Genomic DNA, 24,332 nt, shown 5'->3' on the forward strand with positions numbered 1-24,332 from the left:
CTTTCTGCTACCTTTCCCAGGGACACGCAGCCGCTTTCCGCCTCCCTGAATGCAACGTTGCTTTAACAACATGTTGAAAGGACTACAATTGAAGGTGGAATGCTATGAATTGAATCGTGCACGTAATGAACATAAATTGTTTGTTTGTAAATTTTAAACTCACCAGACCACTGTCAACTTCATCATCAGCGTCTTGCTGATGTGGCTCCTGCAGTATATTTTCCGGCCTTTACTCAGAAAAACGGCGTTGGTTGTGGGTTGATGAAAGAAGACGCAGTTTGAGGCAGATGAGGAGGTCTTCAGGAACAATTCTTTTATTTACAACAAAACTCATCCTGCAGTCAAAACGAAGCCAATAAAAAGTTAAAGTGTTTGTAGCCAAAAAACTAACAGAGGTACATGCATTTAACCCAAAAGCTATGAAAAGTTCCTGTATCCTAAAAGACCCGATTTTTCCAGAATTGTGGCTGCTTTTAACCCTAACCAGCTCCACCCTAATGGTCAGAGGGCAACCTCTGGCCCCCAGAGGACATCCTGAGTTTAGTCATCAAGTCGATATGTCACGTTGGCCAAGAAGTCTGATTCAGCAACTTTTAAGGCAATGCTGATGATGATGATGATGATGATGATGGTGGCCAGGGTCAATAAACTACTGTTAACTCTTAGCCAGACTGTCTTTGATTAACTCACAAGACAGTCACCTTTGTGTGAAATTTGAATGATCTACAGGTCAGCCTTGAGGGTTTCCTCACTCAAGCAGCTGACATCCCTGACTTTGCCCCCTGCCAGATGAGGCTACTTTGTCTCCTCTGTAGCAGTAGACCTTAATATAAAATGTATAGTAACATAATACACTACAGTAATCTTAGAATGTGTCTAAACTAATCAATGCTATCTGAAGGGTTACACAGTATCAACATTCCGTATATTTTTCTTCAGTTCATTTCTAGTTTAGTTTATTTTTCAAATCTTCAAATCTTGTTCACAATTCTTTAGAAAACAAATGTAGGCTAGAAAATGTGAGGGGAACTTAAAAACAACAACAATTATTGTGTTTATATTCCAAAACTGAATATTGGTGGATTTTGTCATCATAGTTTGTAAATTTAGATTTGTTTTTGGCTTCAAAAATCTATTATTGGTCTAGCTATGATTTCTTTTTTTCAAAAATAAATAAATTGCAGGCGGACATAGTTTCTTGATATTTTCCAAAAATTAAGAACCACTTAGTCAGTATTGTGTTGAGACTTCAAGGGAGTGTGACGTTATACATATTATATCTTGCACTAGATTTATAATACAAACCGATATCCCTATTATGCGGTAAGAGAAATCTGCATGTTTTATCAAAACATAAGCATATCCTCATCTAAAATCTGTATCTATCTGAATAATATCATATGTATCTCTGCTTGTGTTGGATATCTCACAATTGTCTATGAAAGGAAAAGTAATGAATCCTTTAGTTTCTACAGTATGAACATGACCTCTAAATGGTAATCGGCTGCTGTCCAGACATAGTCAGTGTGGAGACATATTCATTCAATGACAATCTGGAAAAACACAGGGATGGGTTTAATCTGAATTTATTACCTCCAATACATTGTTGTGTTGAGCAATGACAACTAGGCAGTTAAAAAAATACAGTACATTTAACTTAAACATTAAAGCATTATAAAGCATACATATGGCATACAAGAATAACTTTTCCTAAAATGTACATCTTTACAAAGTGTTTAAAAATAAAACGTAAAAAAAGACAGAAAAAGTGCAAAACAGAGTCAATGAAGACTGACCATCCCCACCAGTGAAACAGAGGACAAAAATGTACAATACAAAAAATACATACTTCATATTCCTAACTTGGTTTTGATGCACATTTCCTGAAATGAACAGTAGGCCGTGATTTTGTGCTTTTCAACTTTTCACGTGTTATTGTGATATGGAACATTTACCAAACAGTGTGTGATATGAAAAAAAAAAAAAAACATCTCTGAAAATATTCACAGTATTTGATTCAAATTTTGTCCGCTCCTCGAATCTGAATAAAACCATCTTTTAATAAATACATTTTATTTATTTTTTACATATTCTCTGTGGCTTGAAGTAAAAGTGATAAGGGCCAAAAATAACAGTTGCTTTCAAATAAATAGGACACCTTTAGTGACTGTTTTAAACAGTTTCGACAAGTGTGTGGTAAATACCGGGTATGAGAAAAACAATTGTGTTGCATAAAACTTATTGAAGTGACTGACATATGTCTGACTGTGACTTTCTTTCTGTGACTGTGGATGCAGTATCAGTAGTGTAACAGTGCCCTAAAACGTAAACAAAGTAAAAAAAAACGAGAGAAAAAAAAAAAAAAAAAAACTTGAATATCCATGTGAAAAACCCCGCACAAAATACAGTACTGTAGCCTTTCAACTATCTCTCCTTAATGCTCTCCTTTGTGGTCCCTCTTAAAAATCAGTAAAAATAAATTAAAATAAAAACATAATCGACTTGTTGATTTTAGTCTATATGATGGATGCCCCCCCCCCCAGACCATACCACATGAAAACAATATTACTGATTTACTCACAGATTAAAAATAAATAGAGTCCTATGGTTTCTTATAGATCTAAAAATATCAACATCTTCTCTTGATTTTAAAGCGTTATACCCTATTGATGACAAAGGTGGTAGGTAGAGTGAGATACAATAGCTTCACAAAGACCTACAGGTCTAAGTCTTACTTAACCTACTGGATCTTGTAATAGCCGACATGTTTTCTTTAGAGTTGCATCCTCTTTGTTACAATTACTGCTAAAAAAGCTTTTTAAAAGTGACAATCTAGCCTGAGTAGCAAATCTGGAGATCGCAAAGTTAAACAGCTGTTTGTTCTGTACAACAGTTTATTGGTACAAGTCGTCCAGAAGAATTCCAATGACTCCAATAATCTCTACAGGTCTCACGTCTAAAGCAATATGAGAGTTGGAATGTATTAAAATAATTGAGAATTTTCTGCTTTTACCACTTATTTTTTCCCTCATCAGATCTCTTTGACACATACATGAAACTGTTTGAACCTGGAAGTGCCAACGCGGCTCACATTCGGGCTTTGATGTGGCATTTTGATTATTATTAGTAACCTATCATTGCCCCTGTAACAGAGAGTTTATCTGTTCAGAAAGACATATGTCTGCAATCAAAGAAAACTTCTGATCTATTATAGGAGAGAAGTTTTAAGTTTGTTTTTTTATAAGCAAAACAAGCTGTGTACACAACATTGACATTGCATCACCTTGGAGTTGATATGTTGAAATTGTAAGCATACAGCCTACAGACGTAGAGCAAAATTGGTATTAAGGGGTTTTAGCAGTTTGCTATTGCAAGTCAAATATTAATTTCTCTTTAGCTGTTTTTGGTATCCACCAACTCCTGATGGAATAACCTGCCTCTTTACCTGCTGACTGTTACACCATGTTCACCAGCTAGTTGCTTATTGTCGGATGGGAGAGTAATGTAAAGTAAGTTAAGCCAGATCGGTGCATTCCTAGTCATCACTATCAAAAATACTAGTTAGAAACTATCATTCCCATATCTAAATGTTTTGTGTTACCTATGGCAGCGCCTCATTGTTTCTTCTCTTCTAAGATGGCCGCCAAGTCTTTCTGCTTCTTCTCAACTCTGGCCCGACTACATGCTCCATCTCCAGGGTCCATGCTCCTCATGCGCAGCGGCTGGTTGGCTTTCTTGATCTTCTGGCTGTACTGCCGGGCCATCAAGAAAACACGGTTCTTTGATTTTTCAATCTGTTCAAGGTCCACAGACTCACCCAGCAGGAGAGAGGAGGAGGCCAGAGGGGAGTCCAGACCTGCCAGCTCCCCAGGAAAAAAGCTATGAAGGTCCTTGTGGGGAGGATCCCTCTGAGGGGCCACAATACTGTCACTCTCTTGTTTTAGTTTGTGGCCTTCATTCATTCCTTTGAGCTCTGTCGAAGGAGGCTCCCTGAAACAGACGGTATCATAGATGTTCTCCTCTACTATCTCGAGCTCACATGTCCCAAATTGCTTTGAATTGTTTCCATTTGAAGAACATTCTGAGTCTGGAGGTTCCTCCGTCACCTTAGGTGTCCTGAGAAGCGGCGGGTGGTGACTTCCATCCCTCACTAGGGATTCTCTGGCTCTCTGTGGGAAAGGAAATGAAGAACTTGTTATTATGCACATACTGTAGTTTAGGCTATTTTTTCTTTTTTTTTTCTTTCTTTCTTTTATAATTTTTTTTTTATTGTCACAGGGAAATTTACAACACCCAAAGGGGGAATCGTTGCGTACACTCTGTATACAATATATCTACATGCATACACACCTATACACATACATATACCTACATATATACATATATATACAGTATCTCACAAAAGTGAGTACACCCCTAACATTTCTTCAAATATTTCATTATATCTTTCCATGCGACAACACTGAATAAATGACACTTTGATACAATGTCAAGTAGTCAGTGTACAGCTTGTATAACAGTGTAAATTTACTGTCCCCTCAAAATAACTCGACACACAGCCATTAATGTCTAAACTGCTGGCAACAAAAGTGAGTACACCCCTAAGAAAAAATGTCCAAATTGGGCCCAAAGTGTCAATATTTTGTTTTGCCATCATTATTATCTAGCACTGCCTTAACCCTCTTGGGCATGGAGTTCACTAAAGCTTCACAGGTTGCAACTGGAACCCTCTTCTACCCATTCATGACAGCATCACAGAGCTGGTGGATATTAGAGTCCTTGCGCTCCTCCATCTCCCGTTTTAGGATGCCCCAAAGATGCTCAATAGGGTTTAAGACTGGAGACATGCTTGGCCAGTCCATAACCTTTACCCTCAACTTCTTTAGCAAGCCAGTGGTCGTTCGGAGGGGTGTTTGGGGTCGTTATCATGTTGCAGTACTGCCCTGCGGCCCAGTTTATGAAGGGAGGGGATCATGCTCTGCTTCAGTATGTCACAGTACATGTTAGAATTCAATGAAATGTAGATCCCCAGTGCTGGCAGCACTCATGCAGCCCCAGACCATGACATTCCAACCACCATGCTTGACTCTAGGCAAGACACAGTTGTCTTTGTACTCCTCACCTGGTTGCCGCTCCACACTCTTAACACCATCTGAACCAAATAAATGTATTTTGGTCTCATCAGACCACAGGACATGGATTACTGCAACCATGTCCTGTGGTCTGATGAGACCAAAATAAATTTTTGTTTGTCTGTTTGTCTTCAGCAAACTTTTTGTGGGGTTTCTTGTGCATCATCTTTAGAATAGGCTTCCTTCTGGTATGACAGCCATGCAGACCAGTATGATGCAGAGTGCGGCGTATGGTCTGAGCACTGACAGGTTGACCCCCCACCCCTTCAAGCCCTTCAGCAATGCTGGCAGCACTCATACGTCTATTTTCCAAAGCCAACCTCTGTGTACGACGCTGACCATGTGCACTCAACCTTCGTAAACTGGGCCGCAGGGAGGTATTGCAACATGATAACGACCCCAAACACACCTCCAAGACGACCAGTGGCTTGCTAAAAAAGCTGAGGGTAAAGGTTATGGCCTGGCCAAGCATGTCTCCAGACCTAAACCCTATTGAGCATCTTAGGGGCATCCTCAAATGGAAGGTGGAGGAGCACATGGTCTTTAATATCCACCAGCTCTGTGATGCTGTCATAAATGGGTGGAAGAGGGTTCCAGTTGCAACCTGTGAAGCTCTAGTGAACTCCATGCCCAAGAGGGTTAAGGCAGTGCTGGAAAATAATGGTGGCCACACAAAATATTTACACTTTGGGCCCAATTTGTAAATTTTTTCTAAGGGGTGTACTCACTTTTGTTGCCAGCAGTTTAGACATTTATGGCTGTGTGTCGAGTTATTTTGAGGGGACAGTAAATTTACACTGTTATACAAGCTGTACACTGACTACTTTACATTGTATCAAAGTGTCATTTCTTCAGTGTTGTCCCATGGAAAGATATAAAGAAAAATGTGAAGAAATGTGAGGGGTGTACTCACTTTTGTGAGATACTGTACATACACATACATATACATGCATACACACACATATATATATATACACATATATACACATATATCCATACACACATATCCACACATGTCCACATACATACAGATCTTCCCGATGTATTATTCAGATTCACACCGTAGATGTTTCCGTAGAAGAAACATAATATATGTTAAAAGAGATCATAATAAATCAAATGTCAGTACACGGTCAAGGCTCTGCAGACTGGCATGTAAACAGTAAACCCCTTAGTACACACACATCATGGACAGGTATTGGGTCATAAGAAGACATTCTCTGATCCCAACAAAAGAAAAAACAGCTAGAAGACAAGAATCTCGGAATCATCGACTCAACCCCTAATATACTCTAACTCACCAATGCATGCATATCATTTCCTGCAACGTTTTTTCCCTTTCCCCTCCCCCTCTTTAAACAATTAACACAATTAGCAATATACAAAAAAATAAAAATAAAATAATAATAATAATAAAATAAAAATTACATAAGTAATGCAAGTGATGTACACTTAAGTTATGACCGGGTTTTATCCGTTCCATATTTATTCCTTTTTTGTCTCCTCTCTTCTTTTCTGTGGAATATGCTTGGTCACTGTCTATTGTTAATGTAGTCCAGGAATGGGGTCCATGTGGTTAGGAAGGAATGATATTGTCCAGTTAGTCTGAATGCGACCCTTTTTTTCCGTGCAACTGTTGATCACTTGGTATTATTCCCAGAAGACAGAGTGCTGGGCTTTTAGTTAGGGTGACATTAAAACCCTTTGGTGCTCTTGGGGACGTTTTTGTCCTTTCGCACTTTTTTTACGCTCTTTTTTGTGTATAACTTTGGCTGTGCTTATGTTAGCTGAAATATTTTTGGCCAGGGATTTTTTTTTTCAAATATTTTGTTTATTTCTACTCAGCAACTTTGTACCATCTATTATAAAGGCTGTACACTTTTTTGTTCCTCTCAGCTCCCTAAGGACGTTTTTGTCCCCTATTGACTCCCATTCAAAATGGCCTTTTTTCACCAATTTGATCCTGCTGTCATTACAGCATAAAATATTTTTTTTCAAAGCATCAAAATTGATCATTTTCAACACCATCAAAATTTTGAGCCATTTCCCTATATTTGGCATAGGGTTGAATTACAAGCAATTTTCCAGGTTGTCGGTCCTTCCCCCCACAGTGCAATAGAAAAAAAAAATCAACCTAAATGGTGTGAGTGTGATGGTAGGGATGCTAGTGTGTGGTGCATATGTGTGTATTGAGAAAATATAGTGTGTGTGTTTGTGTACACACAGCCAAACTTTACAAACTCAAACGTGTATGGAAAAAATGGCCCAATTTAAACTTTATTTTTTCAAACCATAGCCATGATGACAAACACATGTAAATGTGATGATATTAGGCAATAATCCAACACTTAAGACACCAAAATTGCATTTTTAGCCCTATCTAGCTCAATCATTTATTTTCTCCAGTTTTTTTTGAGGATCAAATATGCTCCCTAAAACCATTTTTGTACTTTTTTGTAATTTTTTAGAGTTGCAGGCCTAAACATAAGAAATATGAGAAATTAATGGAAAGTGTGGATCCATATGGATACCTTAGGGTTGTGTCTGTGTGTGTGTTGTGAAATTACTGTGTGTGTATGTGTGTGTGTCTTTGTGCGTATGCATATGTGTGCAGCTGTAATGTGCAATTTGTGGGTTTTCAGGTGCCTGCAGGTTTACTTTGTTACTTTGTTGACATCATCAAAGAAACTGGAATTAAAAGGTCAAAAGCAACTAACAATGAATTAATATTTGATATGTATGTAAAGAGGTCAAGTGGGATAAAAGGTTTTAAAAAAAAAAGTAGAAAAAAATATTACTGTATAATGTGTTTAGGGCAGTTTATAGGGAGGTCATGAGAGGGAGTATTTATTTGCATCTGTGACTGCACAAATACTAAACATGTATCAAAAGCAGTTTTATTGCAAATCATTAACATATCCTAGAGTCTAATTATCCCACTCAAAAAAATCCACTTTGCATCTATTATATGAGAAATTTTTCAATTATTGTGTTTTTTTTAAATAAAAATGGCTCACGTCATCACATAAGCTTGCATGTAAAGGGTTAAAAGCAATTACAAATGAATGAATATTTGATATGTATGTGAAGAGGTCAAGTGGGATAAAAGGTTTGTAAAAAAAAAAGTAGAAAAAAATATTAATGTATAATGTTTTTATGGCAGTTTATAGGGAGAGGACGTTTTTGTCCTCTAAGGTCATGAGAGGGAGTATTTATTTGCATCTGTGACTGCACAAATACTAAACATATATCAAAAGCAGTTTTATTGCAAATCATTAACATATCCTAGAGTCTAATTATCCCACTCAAAAAAATCCACTTTGCATCTATTATATGAGAAATTTTTCAATTATTGTGTTTTTTTTAAATAAAAATGGCTCACGTCGTCACATAAACTTGCATGTAAAGGGTTAAAAGCAATTACAAATGAATGAATATTTGATATGTATGTGAAGAGGTCAAGTGAGATAAAAGGTTTGTAAAAAAAAAAGTAGAAAAAAATATTAATGTATTATGTTTTTATGGCAGTTTATAGGGAGAGGACGTTTTTGTCCTCTAAGGTAACCAAGGCGTAGTAAAAGTTAAGGATACCCAAGGGTTAAACAAAACATTTAAAAAGGTATACTATTTTACTCCACAGGTCCCTTACCATAACACACTCATACAACATATGCACCATTGTTCCAGTTTCATTTTGGCAACGCCAACATTTATCATCGTTTCTTAACTTGAGTCTGGCCATTTTGCTTGGGGTCCAGTAGGCTCGATGGAGGATTTTATCATTTGTGTATTGTGTTTTGATTTCTCGAGCAGTTGTGTGCCAGCTAGATATGGCTTCCTTCCACTGTTGTTGTTCTATATTTTCTCTTATATCTTTCTCCCAAACTAACTTAAGACTATTTAATTTTGGCGCATTGGAATCTCTAATGTAATTGTACAATAGTGAGGCACCACCTTTTTTGAGGCTGGCATGATTAAGCATATGTTGTATTTCAGAGTTAGGGTCAGCTCCAGAGCTCATGATTGACAGGAGACAGTGACGTAACTGGAGATATTTCCAGAAGTCAGTATTTGTCAGATTGTAATGTTGTTTCAAATGTTCAAATGTTACCATATGGCCCTTGTCGTATAAGTCCCCCCAAGTGTAAAATTCCCACTTTGGCCCACTGGTACCAGCAAAATGGCTTTTTGGCTATTCTAATATTTGAATTGAACCATATTGAAGCTTCAAGTGTAAGTGATGGGTTAGTTTTAACATGACAATGTACCATTTTCCAGCTTTCCCTTGTAAATTCGAGCACAGGATTAAGAATCACATAAGACATGCTTTTCTGTGTCACAAATGTTTCTATACTAAAAGGATAAAGTAGTTATTTCTCAATTTGTACCCAGGCAGGGACTCTGTGATGGGGCAGGTTATATTTTGATGTTTGAGCAAGTGAGAATGATACCAATCTAATCTAGGAAGGGATAGTCCTCCACTATTCTTAGCAGAGTATAACTTGGTACGATTAAATAGAGGCTTTTTACCTTGCCATATAACATTGCCGTTGTTTAAGCCTGGCATGGCAGTAGGCTAATACATTCTCCGCATCAACACTTAACACGCAAAAAAAAACAGTCATAACTAGATAGGGAGAGGGGAGTTATAAGTGTTGATAAGCATTGTTATCCCCGTTTAAGTTGAGATAGTAGGTAAAAAATAAAAAACAAAATAAATAATAGCTATAACGATCACAGACTCACATGTCTCGTCTTGTAGGCATACTCGTATTGTTTATGTTCGTAAACATCCAATCACCAATGTGTCGTGCGTCCCGACCTGTGAGACAGTGGACCGCGTCAGGTAGGCTAGACACTTGTTGCTCATAGACAGAGGTGGGCAGAGTAGCCAAAAAATTTACTCAAGTAAAAGTAAGTTACTTTAAGATTATAATTACTCAAGTAGAAGTAAAAGTACTCATAAAAATTATTACTCGAGTAAGAGTAAAAAAGTATGCAGTGAAAAGACTACTCAAGTACTCAAGAGTACAAGTAGGCCTACTGAATTACTCCGGATTTATTTTTTAAATATACAGAGCAACACAAACGGTACAGAATAGACACGAACATAATATAAAACAGCAATGTTCAAATAAAGATATGTTAAATAACATAATTTTAAATAAAACAATAAATAAGGTATTTAAAAATCAAATGAATAACCCTTGAACTCAAACAATAATAAATTAATTATCTGCCCAATTAAATACATCACCCTTCAAATAAAATGATAATAAATTAGGCTTGTCCAAAATTATATTAATTAAAACCAATACACTTTTAACACTGTTGCAATTGTTTTGCACATACACATTTTAAAACAAATTCCTACAATATGTCACTGGCCCTGAAAAATTATCTAGGTTGTGTTTAGCCCCAAAAATATAAAACACACAAAATTAAACTTCGTTACACATCAAAACCTGACTGGCACACTCACTCAACGTATGGAACTACAGAGTGGCTGAACAAAGAGACCACTCTCAGACTGTCACACAGCCAGACTGGGGCATGCGAAGTGAGTAGGCTACAGGGAGAACAGGACATGTGTCAAATAAGAACAGTTTCTCTGTAATTGCGAGTGTGTGGGAGTCTGTGTCACTGTGATTGTGTGATTGTTATTTTGTGAGTTAGTGTGATTGAGAGCTTGTGAGTGTGTGAGTTTGTATTTGAGGCCAGGGGTGTGGCTATTGCTCCTAGGAATCAGCGGTTTCTTCCATTTTCTCGACTCACCCAAATAGTCTGTAAAATCTGCATGGAGCCTACATGGCACGGCCACGGACACAACATCGGTGCGGAACCAAGTCTGCGGACATTGTTGAGCCCTATGACAACATGACAACACTTGTCATGTGACTAAAGTGGCTGCATTTGATTGGTAAGCTTTTGTAATGTGGTTTTTATTGGTTGAAATAGTCACGTGATAGAGATGTTGGCTGAAGACGTCCCGGGGGAGAGAAATCATGAGAGAAATAGCGCTCGCATGTAATAAATAAAATATATAAAAAAATAAGGTAACGACCGTCACGTAGCCAAATGGAACGGCGTAAAAGTACCGTTCTTTCTTCAAATATTTACTCAAGTAAAAGTAAAAGTATGTTGCAATAAAACTACTCCTAAAATTACAATTTATTCAAAAAGTTACTCAAGTATTTGTAACGGAGTAAATGTAGCGCGTTACGACCCACCTCTGCTCATAGAAAGCACTGGCATCCTCCGGTGAGTGAAAAGTGTGGCTCTCTCCTTTGAACGTAATCTTCAGTAATCATCTTCTGTAATGATTTAATCATCATCTCCGCGGCCGCCAGCCGTTCAAAGTTCTCCCCCGCCAGAACCTCTGTTGTTGGCGGCTCTGGAAAGCGCCGACTGTTTCGTGTAGCGCATCCACTGAAGATTGGAGGGGTTTGATAGAGTCCAGAATAAGCTTAGTCATGTCTCGTTTAATAGGCCTACTCTCCTGGTGTTTGGATAGCTCCGACATTAGCATGCTCATGGAAAAGTTTTCACAGGAGCTGGTAGACTATCACTCCCGTCACATCATCATCATCATCATCATCATGAACAGCTGCGGCTTTCGCCGCTTGTTTGCCAGCTCTGGTTGTTGTTTGTGATGTTGTTGAAATCTTTGTTTGTTTTAAGTTACTCATGTTGTCCTCCATGGGTGTTGTTTGTTTAGCAATATCGGCGTTCTGTCAGGTTTAGAGAGTTTAACATGAAGCCTAGTAGGAGAGTTTTAGAGAAAAATACGGGGAGCTCCTCTGTCTCGTGTCTCTACATCTCCAAACCGGACGTAGTTTAGGCTATCTAAATAAAATCAAGATAGAAGTAGATACAATTCTCATTGTGTATTTGTGATAAATACCTGTAGGTCTGAACAGCTCATGTTGAAAGATTTCCACTGCTCTATATGATCAACAGATGCCTGAGGGTTCAGCCTCTTTCTGCTACCTTTCCCAGGGACACGCAGCCGCTTTCCGCCTCCCTGAATGCAACGTTTTAAGCTTTAACAACATGTTGAAAGGACTACAATTGAAGGTGGAATGGTATGAATTGAATCGTGCACGTAATGAACATAAATTGTTTGTTTGTCAATTTTAAACTCACCAGACCACTGTCATCTTCATCATCAGCGTCTTGCTGATGTGGCTCCTGCAGTATATTTTCCGGCCTTTACTCAGAAAAACGGCGTTGGTTGTGGGTTGATGAAAGAAGACGCAGTTTGAGGCAGATGAGGAGGTCTTCAGGAACAATTCTTTTATTTACAACAAAACTCATCCTGCAGTCAAAACGAAGCCAATAAAAAGTTTAAGTGTTTGTAGCCAAAAAACTAATAGAGGTCCATGCATAAACCCAAAAGCTATGAAAAGTTCCTGTATCCTAAAAGACCCGATTTTTCCAGAATTGTGGCTGCTTTTAACCCTAACCAGCTCCACCCTAATGGTCAGAGGGCAACCTCTGGCCCCCAGAGGACATCCTGAGTTTAGTCATCACCTAGAGTCGATATGTCACGTTGGCCAAGAAGTCTGATTCAGCAACTTTTAAGGCAATGCTGATGATGATGATGATGATGATGGTGGCCAGGGTCAATAAACTACTGTTAACTCTTAGCCAGACTGTCTTTGATTAACTCACAAGACAGTCACCTTTGTGTGAAATTTGAATGATCTACAGGTCAGCCTTGAGGGTTTCCTCACTCAAGCAGCTGACATCCCTGACTTTGCCCCCTGCCAGATGAGGCTGACTGTCTTTGTCTCCTCTGTAGCAGTAGACCTTAATATAAAATGTATAGTAACATAATACACTACAGTAATCTTAGAATGTGTCTAAACTAATCAATGCTATCTGAAGGGTTACACAGTATCAACATTCCGTATATTTTTCTTCAGTTCATTTCTAGTTTAGTTTATTTTTCAAATCTTCTTCACAATTCTTTAGAAAACAAATGTAGGCTAGCAAATGTGAGGGGAACTTAAAAACAACAACAATTATTGTGTTTATATTCCAAAAATGAATATTGGTGGATTTTGTCATAGTTTGTAAATGTAGATATTGTTTTTGGCTTCAAAAATCTATTATTGGTCTAGCTTCTTTTTTTCAAAAATAAATAAATTGCAGGCGGACATAGTTTCTTGATATTTTCCAAAAATTAAGAACCACTTAGTCAGTATTGTGTTGAAACTTCAAGGGAGTGTGACGTTATACATATTATATCTTGCACTAGATTTATAATATAAACCGATATCCCTATTATGCGGTAAGAGAAATCTGCATATGTTTTATCAAAACATAAGCATATCCTCATCTAAAATCTGTATCTATCTGAATAATATCATATGTATCTCTGCTTGTGTTGGATATCTCACAATTGTCTATGAAAGGAAAAGTAATGAATCCTTTAGTTTCTACAGTATGAACATGACCACTAAATGGTAATCGGCTGCTGTCCAGCCATATTCAGTGTGGAGACATATTCATTCAATGACAATCTGGAAAAACACAGGGATGGGTTTAATCTGAATTTATTACCTCCAATACATTGTTGTGTTGAGCAATGACAACTAGGCAGTTAAAAAAATACAGTACATTTAACTTAAACATTAAAGCATTATAAAGCATACATATGGCATACAAGAATAACTTTTCCTAAAATGTACATCTTTACAAAGTGTTTAAAAATAAAACGTAAAAAAAGACAGAAAAAGTGCAAAACAGAGTCAATGAAGACTGACCATCCCCACCAGTGAAACAGAGGACAAAAATGTACAATACAAAAAATACATACTTCATATTCCTAACTTGGTTTTGATGCACATTTCCTGAAATGAACAGTAGGCCGTGATTTTGTGCTTTTCAACTTTTCACGTGTTATTGTGATATGGAACATTTACCAAACAGTGTGTGATATGAAAAAAAAAAAAAAACATCTCTGAAAATATTCACAGTATTTGATTCAAATTTTGTCCGCTCCTCGAATCTGAATAAAACCATCTTTTAATAAATACATTTTATTTATTTTTTACATATTCTCTGTGGCTTGAAGTAAAAGTGATAGGGGCCAAAAATAACAGTTGCTTTCAAATAAATAGGACACCTTTAGTGACTGTTTTAAACAGTTTCGACAAGTGTGTGGTAAATACCGGGTATGAGAAAAACAATTGTGTTGCATAAAACTTATTGAAGTGACTGACATATGTCTGACTGTGACTTTCTTTCTGTGACTGTGGATGCAGTATCAGTAGTGTAACAGTGCCCTAAAACGTAAACAAAGTAAAAAAACAAAAAACAAAACTTGAATGTCCATGTGAAAAACCCCGCACAAAATACAGTACTGTAGCCTTTCAACTATCTCTCCTTAATGCTCTCCTTTGTGGTCCCTCTTAAAAATCAGTAAAAATAAATTAAAATAAAAACATAATCGACTTGTTGATTTTATTCTATATGATGGATGCCCCCCCCCCCAGACCATACCACATGAAAACATGTCTGATTTACTCACAGATTAAACATAAATAGAGTCCTATGGTTTCTTATAGATCTAAAAATATCAACTTCTTCTCTTGATTTTAAAGCGTTATACCCTATTGATGACAAAGGTGGTAGGTAGAGTGAGATACAATAGCTTCACAAAGACCTACAGGTCTAAGTCTTACTTAACCTACTGGATCTTGTAATAGCCGACATGTTTTCTTTAGAGTTGCATCCTCTTTGTTACAATTACTGCTAAAAAAGCTTTTTAAAAGTGACAATCTAGCCTGAGTAGCAAATCTGGAGATCGCAAAGTTAAACAGCTGTTTGTTCTGTACAACAGTTTATTGGTACAAGTCGTCCAGAAGAATTCCAATGACTCCAATAATCTCTACAGGTCTCACGTCTAAAGCAATATGAGAGTTGGAATGTATTAAAATAATTGATAATTTTCTGCTTTTACCACTTATTGCTTACTTTTCCCTCATCAGATCTCTTTGACATGAAACAACTGTTTGAACCTGGAAGTGCCAACGCGGCTCACATTCGGGCTTTGATGTGGCATTTTGATTATTATTAGTAACCTATCATTGCCCCTGTAACAGAGAGTTTATCTGTTCAGAAAGACATATGTCTGCAATCAAAGAAAGTTTCTGATCTATTATAGGAGAGAAGTTTTAAGTTTGTTTTTTATAAGCAAAACAAGCTGTGTACACAACATTGACATTGCATCACCTTGGAGTTGATATGTTGAAATTGTAAGCATACAGCCTACAGACGTAGAGCAAAATTGGTATTAAGGGGTTTTAGCAGTTTGCTATTGCAAGTCAAATATTCATTTCTCTTTAGCTGTTTTTGGTATCCAACAACTCCTGATGGAATAACCTGCCTCTTTACCTGCTGACTGTTACACCATGTTCACCAGCTAGTTGCTTATTGTCGGATGGGAGAGTAATGTAAAGTAAGTTAAGCCAGATCGGTGCATTCCTAGTCATCACTATCAAAACTAGTTAGAAACTATCATTCCCATATCTAAATGTTTTGTGTTACCTATGGCAGCGCCTCATTGTTTCTTCTCTTCTAAGATGGCCGCCAAGTCTTTCTGCTTCTTCTCAACTCTGGCCCGACTACATGCTCCATCTCCAGGGTCCATGCTCCTCATGCGCAGCAGCTGGTTGGCTTTCTTGATCTTCTGGCTATACTGCCGTGCCATCAAGAAAACACGGTTCTTTGATTTTTCAATCTGTTCATGGTCCACAGACTCACCCAGCAGGAGAGAGGAGGAGGCCAGAGGGGAGTCCAGACCTGCCAGCTCCCCAGGAAAAAAGCTATGAAGGTCCTTGTGGGGAGGATCCCTCTGAGGGGCCACAATACTGTCACTCTCTTGTTTTAGTTTGTGGCCTTCATTCATTCCTTTGAGCTCTGTCGAAGGAGGCTCCCTGAAACAGACGGTATCATAGATTTTCTCCTCTACTATTTCGAGCTCACATGTCCCAAATTGCTTTGAATTGTTTCCATTTGAAGAACATTCTGAGTCTGGAGGTTCCTCCGTCACCTTAGGTGTCCTGAGAAGCGGCGGGTGGTGACTTCCATCCCTCACTAGGGATTCTCTGGCTCTCTGTGGGAAAGGAAATGAAGAACTTGTTATTATGCACATACTGTAGTTTAGGCTATTTTTTTTTTCTTTCTTTTATAATTTTTTTTTTATTGTCACAGGGCAATTTATAACACCCAAAGGGGGAATCGTTGCGTACACTCAGTATACAGTATATCTACATGCATACACACCTATACACATATATATATACCTACATAGATACATATATATACATACACATACATATACATGCATACACACATATATATATATACACATATACATATATACACATACATATATACACATATATCCATACACACATATCCACACATGTCCACATACATACATACAGATCTTCCCGATGTATTATTCAGATTCACACCGTAGATGTTTCCGTAGAAGAAACATAATATATGTTAAAAGAGATTATAATAAATCAAATGTCAGTACACGGTCAAGGCTCTCTGCAGACTGGCATGTAAACAGTAAACCCCTTAGTACACACACATCATGGACAGGTATTGGGTCATAAGAAGACATTCTCTGATCCCAACAAAAGAAAAAACAGCTAGAAGACAAGAATCTCGGAATCATCGACTCAACCCCTAATATACTCTAACTCACCAATGCGTGCATATCATTTCCTGCAACGTTTTTTTCCCTTTCCCCTCCCCCTCTTTAAACAATTAACACAATTAGCAATATACAAAAAAATAAAAATAAAATAATAATAATAATAAAAAGTAAAAAGTAAAAAAAAAAATATATATATAATAATAATAAAATAAAAATTACATAAGTAATGCAAGTAATGTACACTTAAGTTATGACCGGGTTTTATCCGTTCCATATTTATTCCTTCTTTTCTGTGGAATATGCTTGGTCACTGTCTATTGTTAATGTAGTCCAGGAATGGGGTCCATGTGGTTAGGAAGGAATGATATTGTCCAGTTAGTCTGAATGTGATCCTATCACAGCTTGCCATGTCTGTCATTAGTTCAATCCAGTAACCGAAGGATGAAGGGGTGACTGATTTCCAATTCCTCAGGATAATGCTACTTCCTGTTAAAATGGCCAGTCGGCACCATGATTTTTTTTTTCCGTGCAACTGTTGATCACTTGGTATTATTCCCAGAAGACAGAGTGCTGGGCTTTTAGTTAGGGTGACATTAAACAAAACATTTAAAAAGGTATACTATTTTACTCCACAGGTCCCTTACCATAACACACTCATACAACATATGCACCATTGTTCCAGTTTAATTTTGGCAACGCCAACATTTATCATCGTTTCTTAACTCGAGTCTGGCCATTTTGCTTGGGGTCCAGTAGGCTCGATGGAGGATTTTATAATTTGTGTATTGTGTTTTGATTTCTCGAGCAGTTGTGTGCCAGCTAGATATGGCTTCCTTCCACTGTTGTTGTTCTATATTTTCTGTTATATCTTTCTCCCAAACTAATTTAAGACTATTTAATTTTGGCGCATGGGAATCTCTAATGTAATTGTACAATAGTGAGGCACCACCTTTTTTGAGGCTGGCATGATTAAGCATATGTTGTATTTCAGAGTTAGGGTCAGCTCCAGAGCTCATGATTGACAGGAGACAGTGACGTAACTGGAGATATTTCCAGAAGTCAGTATTTGTCAGATTGTAATGTTGTTTCAAATGTTCAAATGTTACCATATGGCCCTTGTCGTATAAGTCCCCCCAAGTGTAAAATTCCCACTTTGGCCCACTGGTACCAGCAAAATGGCTTTTTGGCTATTCTAATATTTGAATTGAACCATATTGAAGCTTCAAGTGTAAGTGATGGGTTAGTTTTAACATGACAATGTACCATTTTCCAGCTTTCCCTTGTAAATTCGAGCACAGGATTAAGAATCACATAAGACATGCTTTTCTGTGTCATAAATGTTTCTATACTAAAAGGATAAAAGTAGTTATTTCTCAATTTGTACCCAGGCAGGGACTCTGTGATGGGGCAGGTTATATTTTGATGTTTGAGCAAGTGAGAATGATACCAATCTAATCTAGGAAGGGATAGTCCTCCACTATTCTTAGCAGAGTATAACTTGGTACGATTAAATAGAGGCTTTTTACCTTGCCATATAACATTGCCGTTGTTTAAGCCTGGCATGGCAGTAGGCTAATACATTCTCCGCATCAACACTTAACACGCAAAAAAAACAGTCATAACTAGATAGGGAGAGGGGAGTTATAAGTGTTGATAAGCATTGTTATCCCCGTTTAAGTTGAGATAGTAGGGAAAAAATAAAAAACAAAATAAATAATAGCTATAACGATCACAGACTCACATGTCTCGTCTTGTAGGCATACTCGTATTGTTTATGTTCGTAAACATCCAATCACCAATGTGTCGTGCGTCCCGACCTGTGAGGCAGTGGACCGCGTCAGGTAGGCTAGACACTTGTTGCTCATAGAAAGCACTGGCATCCTCCGGTGAGTGAAAAGTGTGGCTCTCTCCTTTGAACGTAATCTTCATAGGCTAATCATCTTCTGTAGGCCTAATGATTTAATCATCATCTCCGCGGCCGCCAGCCGTTCAAAGTTCTCCCCCGCCAGAACCTCTGTTGTTGTAAGGCGGCTCTGGAAAGCGCCGACTGTTTCGTGTAGCGCATCCACTGAAGATTGGAGGGGTTTGAGAGTCCCGAATAAGCTTAGTCATGTCTCGTTTAATACTCTCCTGGTGTTTGGATAGCTCCGACATTAGCATGCTCATGGAAAAGTTTTCACAGGAGCTGGTATCACTCCCGTCACATCATCATCATCATCATCATGAACAGCTGCGGCTTTCGCCGCTTGTTTGCCAGCTCTGGTTGTTGTTTGTGATGTTGTTGAAATCTTTGTTTGTTTTAAGTTACTCATGTTGTCCTCCATGGGTGTTGTTTGTTTAGCAATATCAGCGTTCTGTCAGGTTTAGAGAGTTTAACATGAAGCCTAGTAGGAGAGTTTTAGAGAAAATATACGGGGAGCTCCTCTGTCTCGTGTCTGCTTCCTCTACATCTCCAAACCGGACTTAGTTTAGGCTGTCTAAATAAAATCAAGATAGAAGTAGATACAATTCTCATTGTGTATTTGTGATAAATACCTGTAGGTCTGAACAGCTCATGTTGAAAGATTTCCACTGCTCTATATGATCGACAGATGCCTGAGGGTTCAGCCTCTTTCTGCTACCTTTCCCAGGGACACGCAGCCGCTTTCCGCCTCCCTGAATGCAACGTTGCTTTAACAACATGTTGAAAGGACTTGAAGGTGGAATGCTATGAATTGAATCGTGCACGTAATGAACATAAATTGTTTGTTTGTAAATTTTAAACTCACCAGACCACTGTCATCTTCATCATCAGCGTCTTGCTGATGTGGCTCCTGCAGTATATTTTCCGGCCTTTACTCAGAAAAACGGCGTTGGTAGTGGGTTGATGAAAGAAGACGCAGTTTGAGGCAGATGAGGAGGTCTTCAGGAACAATTCTTTTATTTACAACAAAACTCATCCTGCAGTCAAAACGAAGCCAATAAAAAGTTAAAGTGTTTGTAGCCAAAACACTAATAGAGGTACATGCATAAACCCAAAAGCTATGAAGAGTTCCTTAGTTTGAGACCTGACTTTTTCCAGAATTGTGGCTGCTTTTAACCCTAACCAGCTCCACCCTAATGGTCAGAGGGCAACCTCTGGCCCCCAGAGGACATCCTGAGTTTAGTCATCACCTAGAGTCGATATGTCACGTTGGCCAAGAAGTCTGATTCAGCAACTTTTAAGACAATGCTGATGATGATGATGATGATGATGGCCAGGGTCAATAAACTACTGTTAACTCTTAGACAGACTGTCTTTGATTAACTCACAAGACAGTCACCTTTGTGTGAAATTTGAATGATCTACAGGTCAGCCTTGAGGGTTTCCTCACTCAAGCAGCTGACATCCCTGACTTTGCCCCCTGCCAGATGAGGCTACTTTGTCTCCTCTGTAGCAGTAGACCTTAATATAAAATGTATAGTAACACAATACACTACAGTAATCTTAGAATGTGTCTAAACTAATCAATGCTATCTGAAGGGTTACACAGTATCAACATTCCGTATATTTTTCTTCAGTTCATTTCTAGTTTAGTTTATTTTTCAAATCTTCAAATCTTGTTCACAATTCTTTAGAAAACAAATGTAGGCTAGAAAATGTGAGGGGAACTTAAAAACAACAACAATTATTGTGTTTATATTCCAAAACTGAATATTGGTGGATTTTGTCATCATAGTTTGTAAATTTAGATTTGTTTTTGGCCTCAAAAATCTATTATTGGTCTAGCTATGCTTTCTTTTTTTCAAAAATAAATAAATTGCAGGCGGACATAGTTTCTTGATATTTTCCAAAAATTAAGAACCACTTAGTCAGTATTGTGTTGAGACTTCAAGGGAGTGTGACGTTATACATATTATATCTTGCACTAGATTTATAATATAAACCGATATCCCTATTATGTGGTAAGATAAATCTGCATATGTTTTATCAAAACATAAGCATATCCTCATGATCTGTATCTATCTTAATAATATCATATGTATCTCTGCTTGTGTTGGATATCTCACAATTGTCTATGAAAGGAAAAGTAATGAATCCTTTAGTTTCTACAGTATGAACATGAGCTCTAAATGGTAATCGGCTGCTGTCCAGCCATAGTCAGTGTGGAGACATATTCATTCAATGACAATCTGGAAAAACACAGGGATGGGTTTAATCTGAATTTATTACCTCCAATACATTGTTGTGTTGAGCAATGACAACTAGGCAGTTAAAAAAATACAGTACATTTAACTTAAACATTAAAGCATTATAAAGCATACATATGGCATACAAGAATAACTTTTCCTAAAATGTACATCTTTACAAAGTGTTTAAAAATAAAACGTAAAAAAAGACAGAAAAAGTGCAAAACAGAGTCAATGAAGACTGACCATCCCCACCAGTGAAACAGAGGACAAAAATGTACAATACAAAAAATACATACTTCATATTCCTAACTTGGTTTTGATGCACATTTCCTGAAATGAACAGTAGGCCGTGATTTTGTGCTTTTCAACTTTTCACGTGTTATTGTGATATGGAACATTTACCAAACAGTGTGTGATATGAAAAAAAAAAAAAAAACATCTCTGAAAATATTCACAGTATTTGATTCAAATTTTGTCCGCTCCTCGAATCTGAATAAAACCATCTTTTAATAAATACATTTTATTTATTTTTTACATATTCTCTGTGGCTTGAAGTAAAAGTGATAAGGGCCAAAAATAACAGTTGCTTTCAAATAAATAGGACACCTTTAGTGACTGTTTTAAACAGTTTCGACAAGTGTGTGGTAAATACCGGGTATGAGAAAAACAATTGTGTTGCATAAAACTTATTGAAGTGACTGACATATGTCTGACTGTGACTTTCTTTCTGTGACTGTGGATGCAGTATCAGTAGTGTAACAGTGCCCTAAAACGTAAACAAAGTAAAAAAACAAAAAACAAAACTTGAATGTCCATGTGAAAAACCCAGCACAAAATACAGTACTGTAGCCTTTCAACTATCTCTCCTTAATGCTCTCCTTTGTGGTCCCTCTTAAAAATCAGTAAAAATAAATTAAAATAAAAACATAATCGACGTGTTGATTTTATTCTATATGATGGATGCCCCCCCCCCAGACCATACCACATGAAAACAATATTACTGATTTACTCACAGATTAAAAATAAATAGAGTCCTATGGTTTCTTATAGATCTAAAAATATCAACATCTTCTCTTGTTTTTAAAGCGTTATACCCTATTGATGACAAAGGTGGTAGGTAGAGTGAGATACAATAGCTTCACAAAGACCTACAGGTCTAAGTCTTACTTAACCTACTGGATCTTGTAATAGCCGACATGTTTTCTTTAGAGTTGCATCCTCTTTGTTACAATTACTGCTAAAAAAGCTTTTTAAAAGTGACAATCTAGCCTGAGTAGCAAATCTGGAGATCGCAAAGTTAAACAGCTGCTTGTTCTGAACTGTTTCGTAGTGTAAGCACAATTAAAAACACTGGCGTGGTTAAACCGCTCCTACACAGGTTAAGATTTACTAGTGCCGCAAATGCGCTTAGAATAACCTTAACAGCAAATTAAAAAGAAGAGCTTGAAAAGGTACTCGTGAAGGGGTGAGCCAAGATCCACGTAAGATCTTTTGATATTTGTTTCTGTTACTTCAGTGTGAGATGTTGTGCACAGAAGCGATTCTACTACAAATATCCTGATCTACTCTATCTGTACAACAGTTTATTGGTACAAGTCGTCCAGAAGAATTCCAATGACTCCAATAATCTCTACAGGTCTCACGTCTAAAGCAATATGAGAGTTGGAATTTATTAAAATATCGAGAACATTTTCTGCTTTTACCACTTATTGCTTACTTTTCCCTCATCAGATCTCTTTGACATGAAACAACTGTTTGAACCTGGAAGTGCTAACGCGGCTCACATTCGGGCTTTGATGTGGCATTTTGATTATTATTAGTAACCTATCATTGCCACTGTAACAGAGAGTTTATGTGTTCAGAAAGACATATGTCTGCAATCAAAGAAAGCTTCTGATCTATTATAGGAGAGAAGTTTTAAGTTTGTTTTATATATTTTTTAAATTGTTTGTGGACTATTATGATGGGTGATGTAGGGCATTCAAGGAAAAGCAGCAGTGTCCCTTTTGTTGCTTTATGCTGTATGTTGATAATATATATATTTGGCTTTTAATTGTCATATAGAATCAGGCGAAGCTACTGGAGCTCAGACACTGAAACTTCTCGCGCAGAGACTGGACTATTTTGGGTTGACTCTGCTGCGGCTCGCTCCACAGATACTTCTCCAGCTGCTCGCGGTCCAGAGACCTCAGCCGATCGCAGGAGCGCGCCGGCGAGCACGGCAGACTCTGGGAGTGGACAACACCTTGGTTCTGATTGGACAGGAGCGCCTGGCTACCGTTGCTCTGAGCCAACCTGTCCTGCTCCAGCTCGCTCTCGTCCTCTGAGCGGATCTCTACATAGTCATCGTCGTCTTCCCCGTTGTCCCTGAAATTAGCCATGTAGTTCTGGGTGGCGTTGAGTATGCTCAGTGCCGAAGCCCGGTTCAGGACCACCACCTGTTGACCGTCATGCAAAGTCAGCTCCGACTGTCCCTGGGTAGAGCGCTCTGGGAGGCTACTCTGCCGGCCAGCGCGACCCAAACTGGGTCCACGCAGTCTGTCTGTGGGTCCGTTACATTTGAGCCCAGATGAGTTCTTCCCCTCCTGCTGCTGCTGCTGGCTGCCCAAAGAGCTGGATGACTGACAGTGACCGGATGGAGAAGTATTTGATGAAGGAGAAGACGGAGCATTAAAGGAAGTATGTCTCTTAATGGAACTGTACACGTGCTCCTCTTTCTCGCTGGGCACTGACATGCAGGAGCTCCATCTTTGGGAGGGCGGGGTGGTGGGAGAGGGGGGCAGGGTCTGGAGAGAAGGGATGGAGCAGGAAGAGGTCAGTCTGCATTGCGGGGTCGAAGAGGCCCGAGCAGCGAAGTCGGCCCCGCTGGACGACGAGACAAAGCTGGCCAGCTCTCCGTTGCTGTACGTGGAGTGGAGCCATTCGTCCTCAAAGGAGGACTCGGGCAAGGACGGGGAATATGGCAGCCCTGGATGGCTGTGATGTGGGGTAGAGAAGGACTGACCAGGAGGATCCTTGAACATGACCTGGTCGTAGAGCTGGGAATACTCAGCTATCCTTGCACCTGAAGAGGGAACACAGAGGATGTAAAGAGAGGTGTGAGTATTGTTTTGGGGTTCATCTTGGGGCAAGCAAAACAAGTGTAAACAACATTGACATTTCATCACATTGGAGTTGATATGTTGAAATTGTAAGCATACAGCCTACAGACATTGGTATTAAGAAGGTGGGGTTTTAGCCAGTTTGCTATTGCAAGTCAAATATTCATTTCTCTTGGGCTGTTTTTGGTATCCACCAACTCCTGATGGAATAACCTGCCTCTTCACCTGCTAAATGCTCCACTATGTTCACCAGCTAGTTGCTTA

The 24,332-nt window shown here is 38.3% G+C and overlaps 1 protein-coding gene across 2 annotated transcripts in view; it reads right to left on the reverse strand.

Annotated features, from left to right (window-relative positions):
• Positions 1-21,001: 21,001 nt before the first annotated feature.
• LOC307266011 (pleckstrin homology domain-containing family G member 1) overlaps positions 21,002-24,332 on the reverse strand; it is a 44,376-nt gene continuing 41,045 nt past the window's right edge. For both annotated transcript variants that reach the window (XM_080047890.1, XM_080047889.1), the window contains exon 17: positions 21,002-24,031. In XM_080047890.1, coding sequence (XP_079904016.1) covers positions 23,034-24,031 — 998 coding nt within the window. In that variant the 3' untranslated portion in view covers positions 21,002-23,033. The remainder of the gene's footprint in view (positions 24,032-24,332) is intronic.

The sequence above is a fragment of the Ammodytes marinus genome (genome assembly GCF_949987685.1).
Source record: "Ammodytes marinus genome assembly, chromosome: 19".
Taxonomy (NCBI): Eukaryota; Metazoa; Chordata; class Actinopteri; order Uranoscopiformes; family Ammodytidae; genus Ammodytes; species Ammodytes marinus.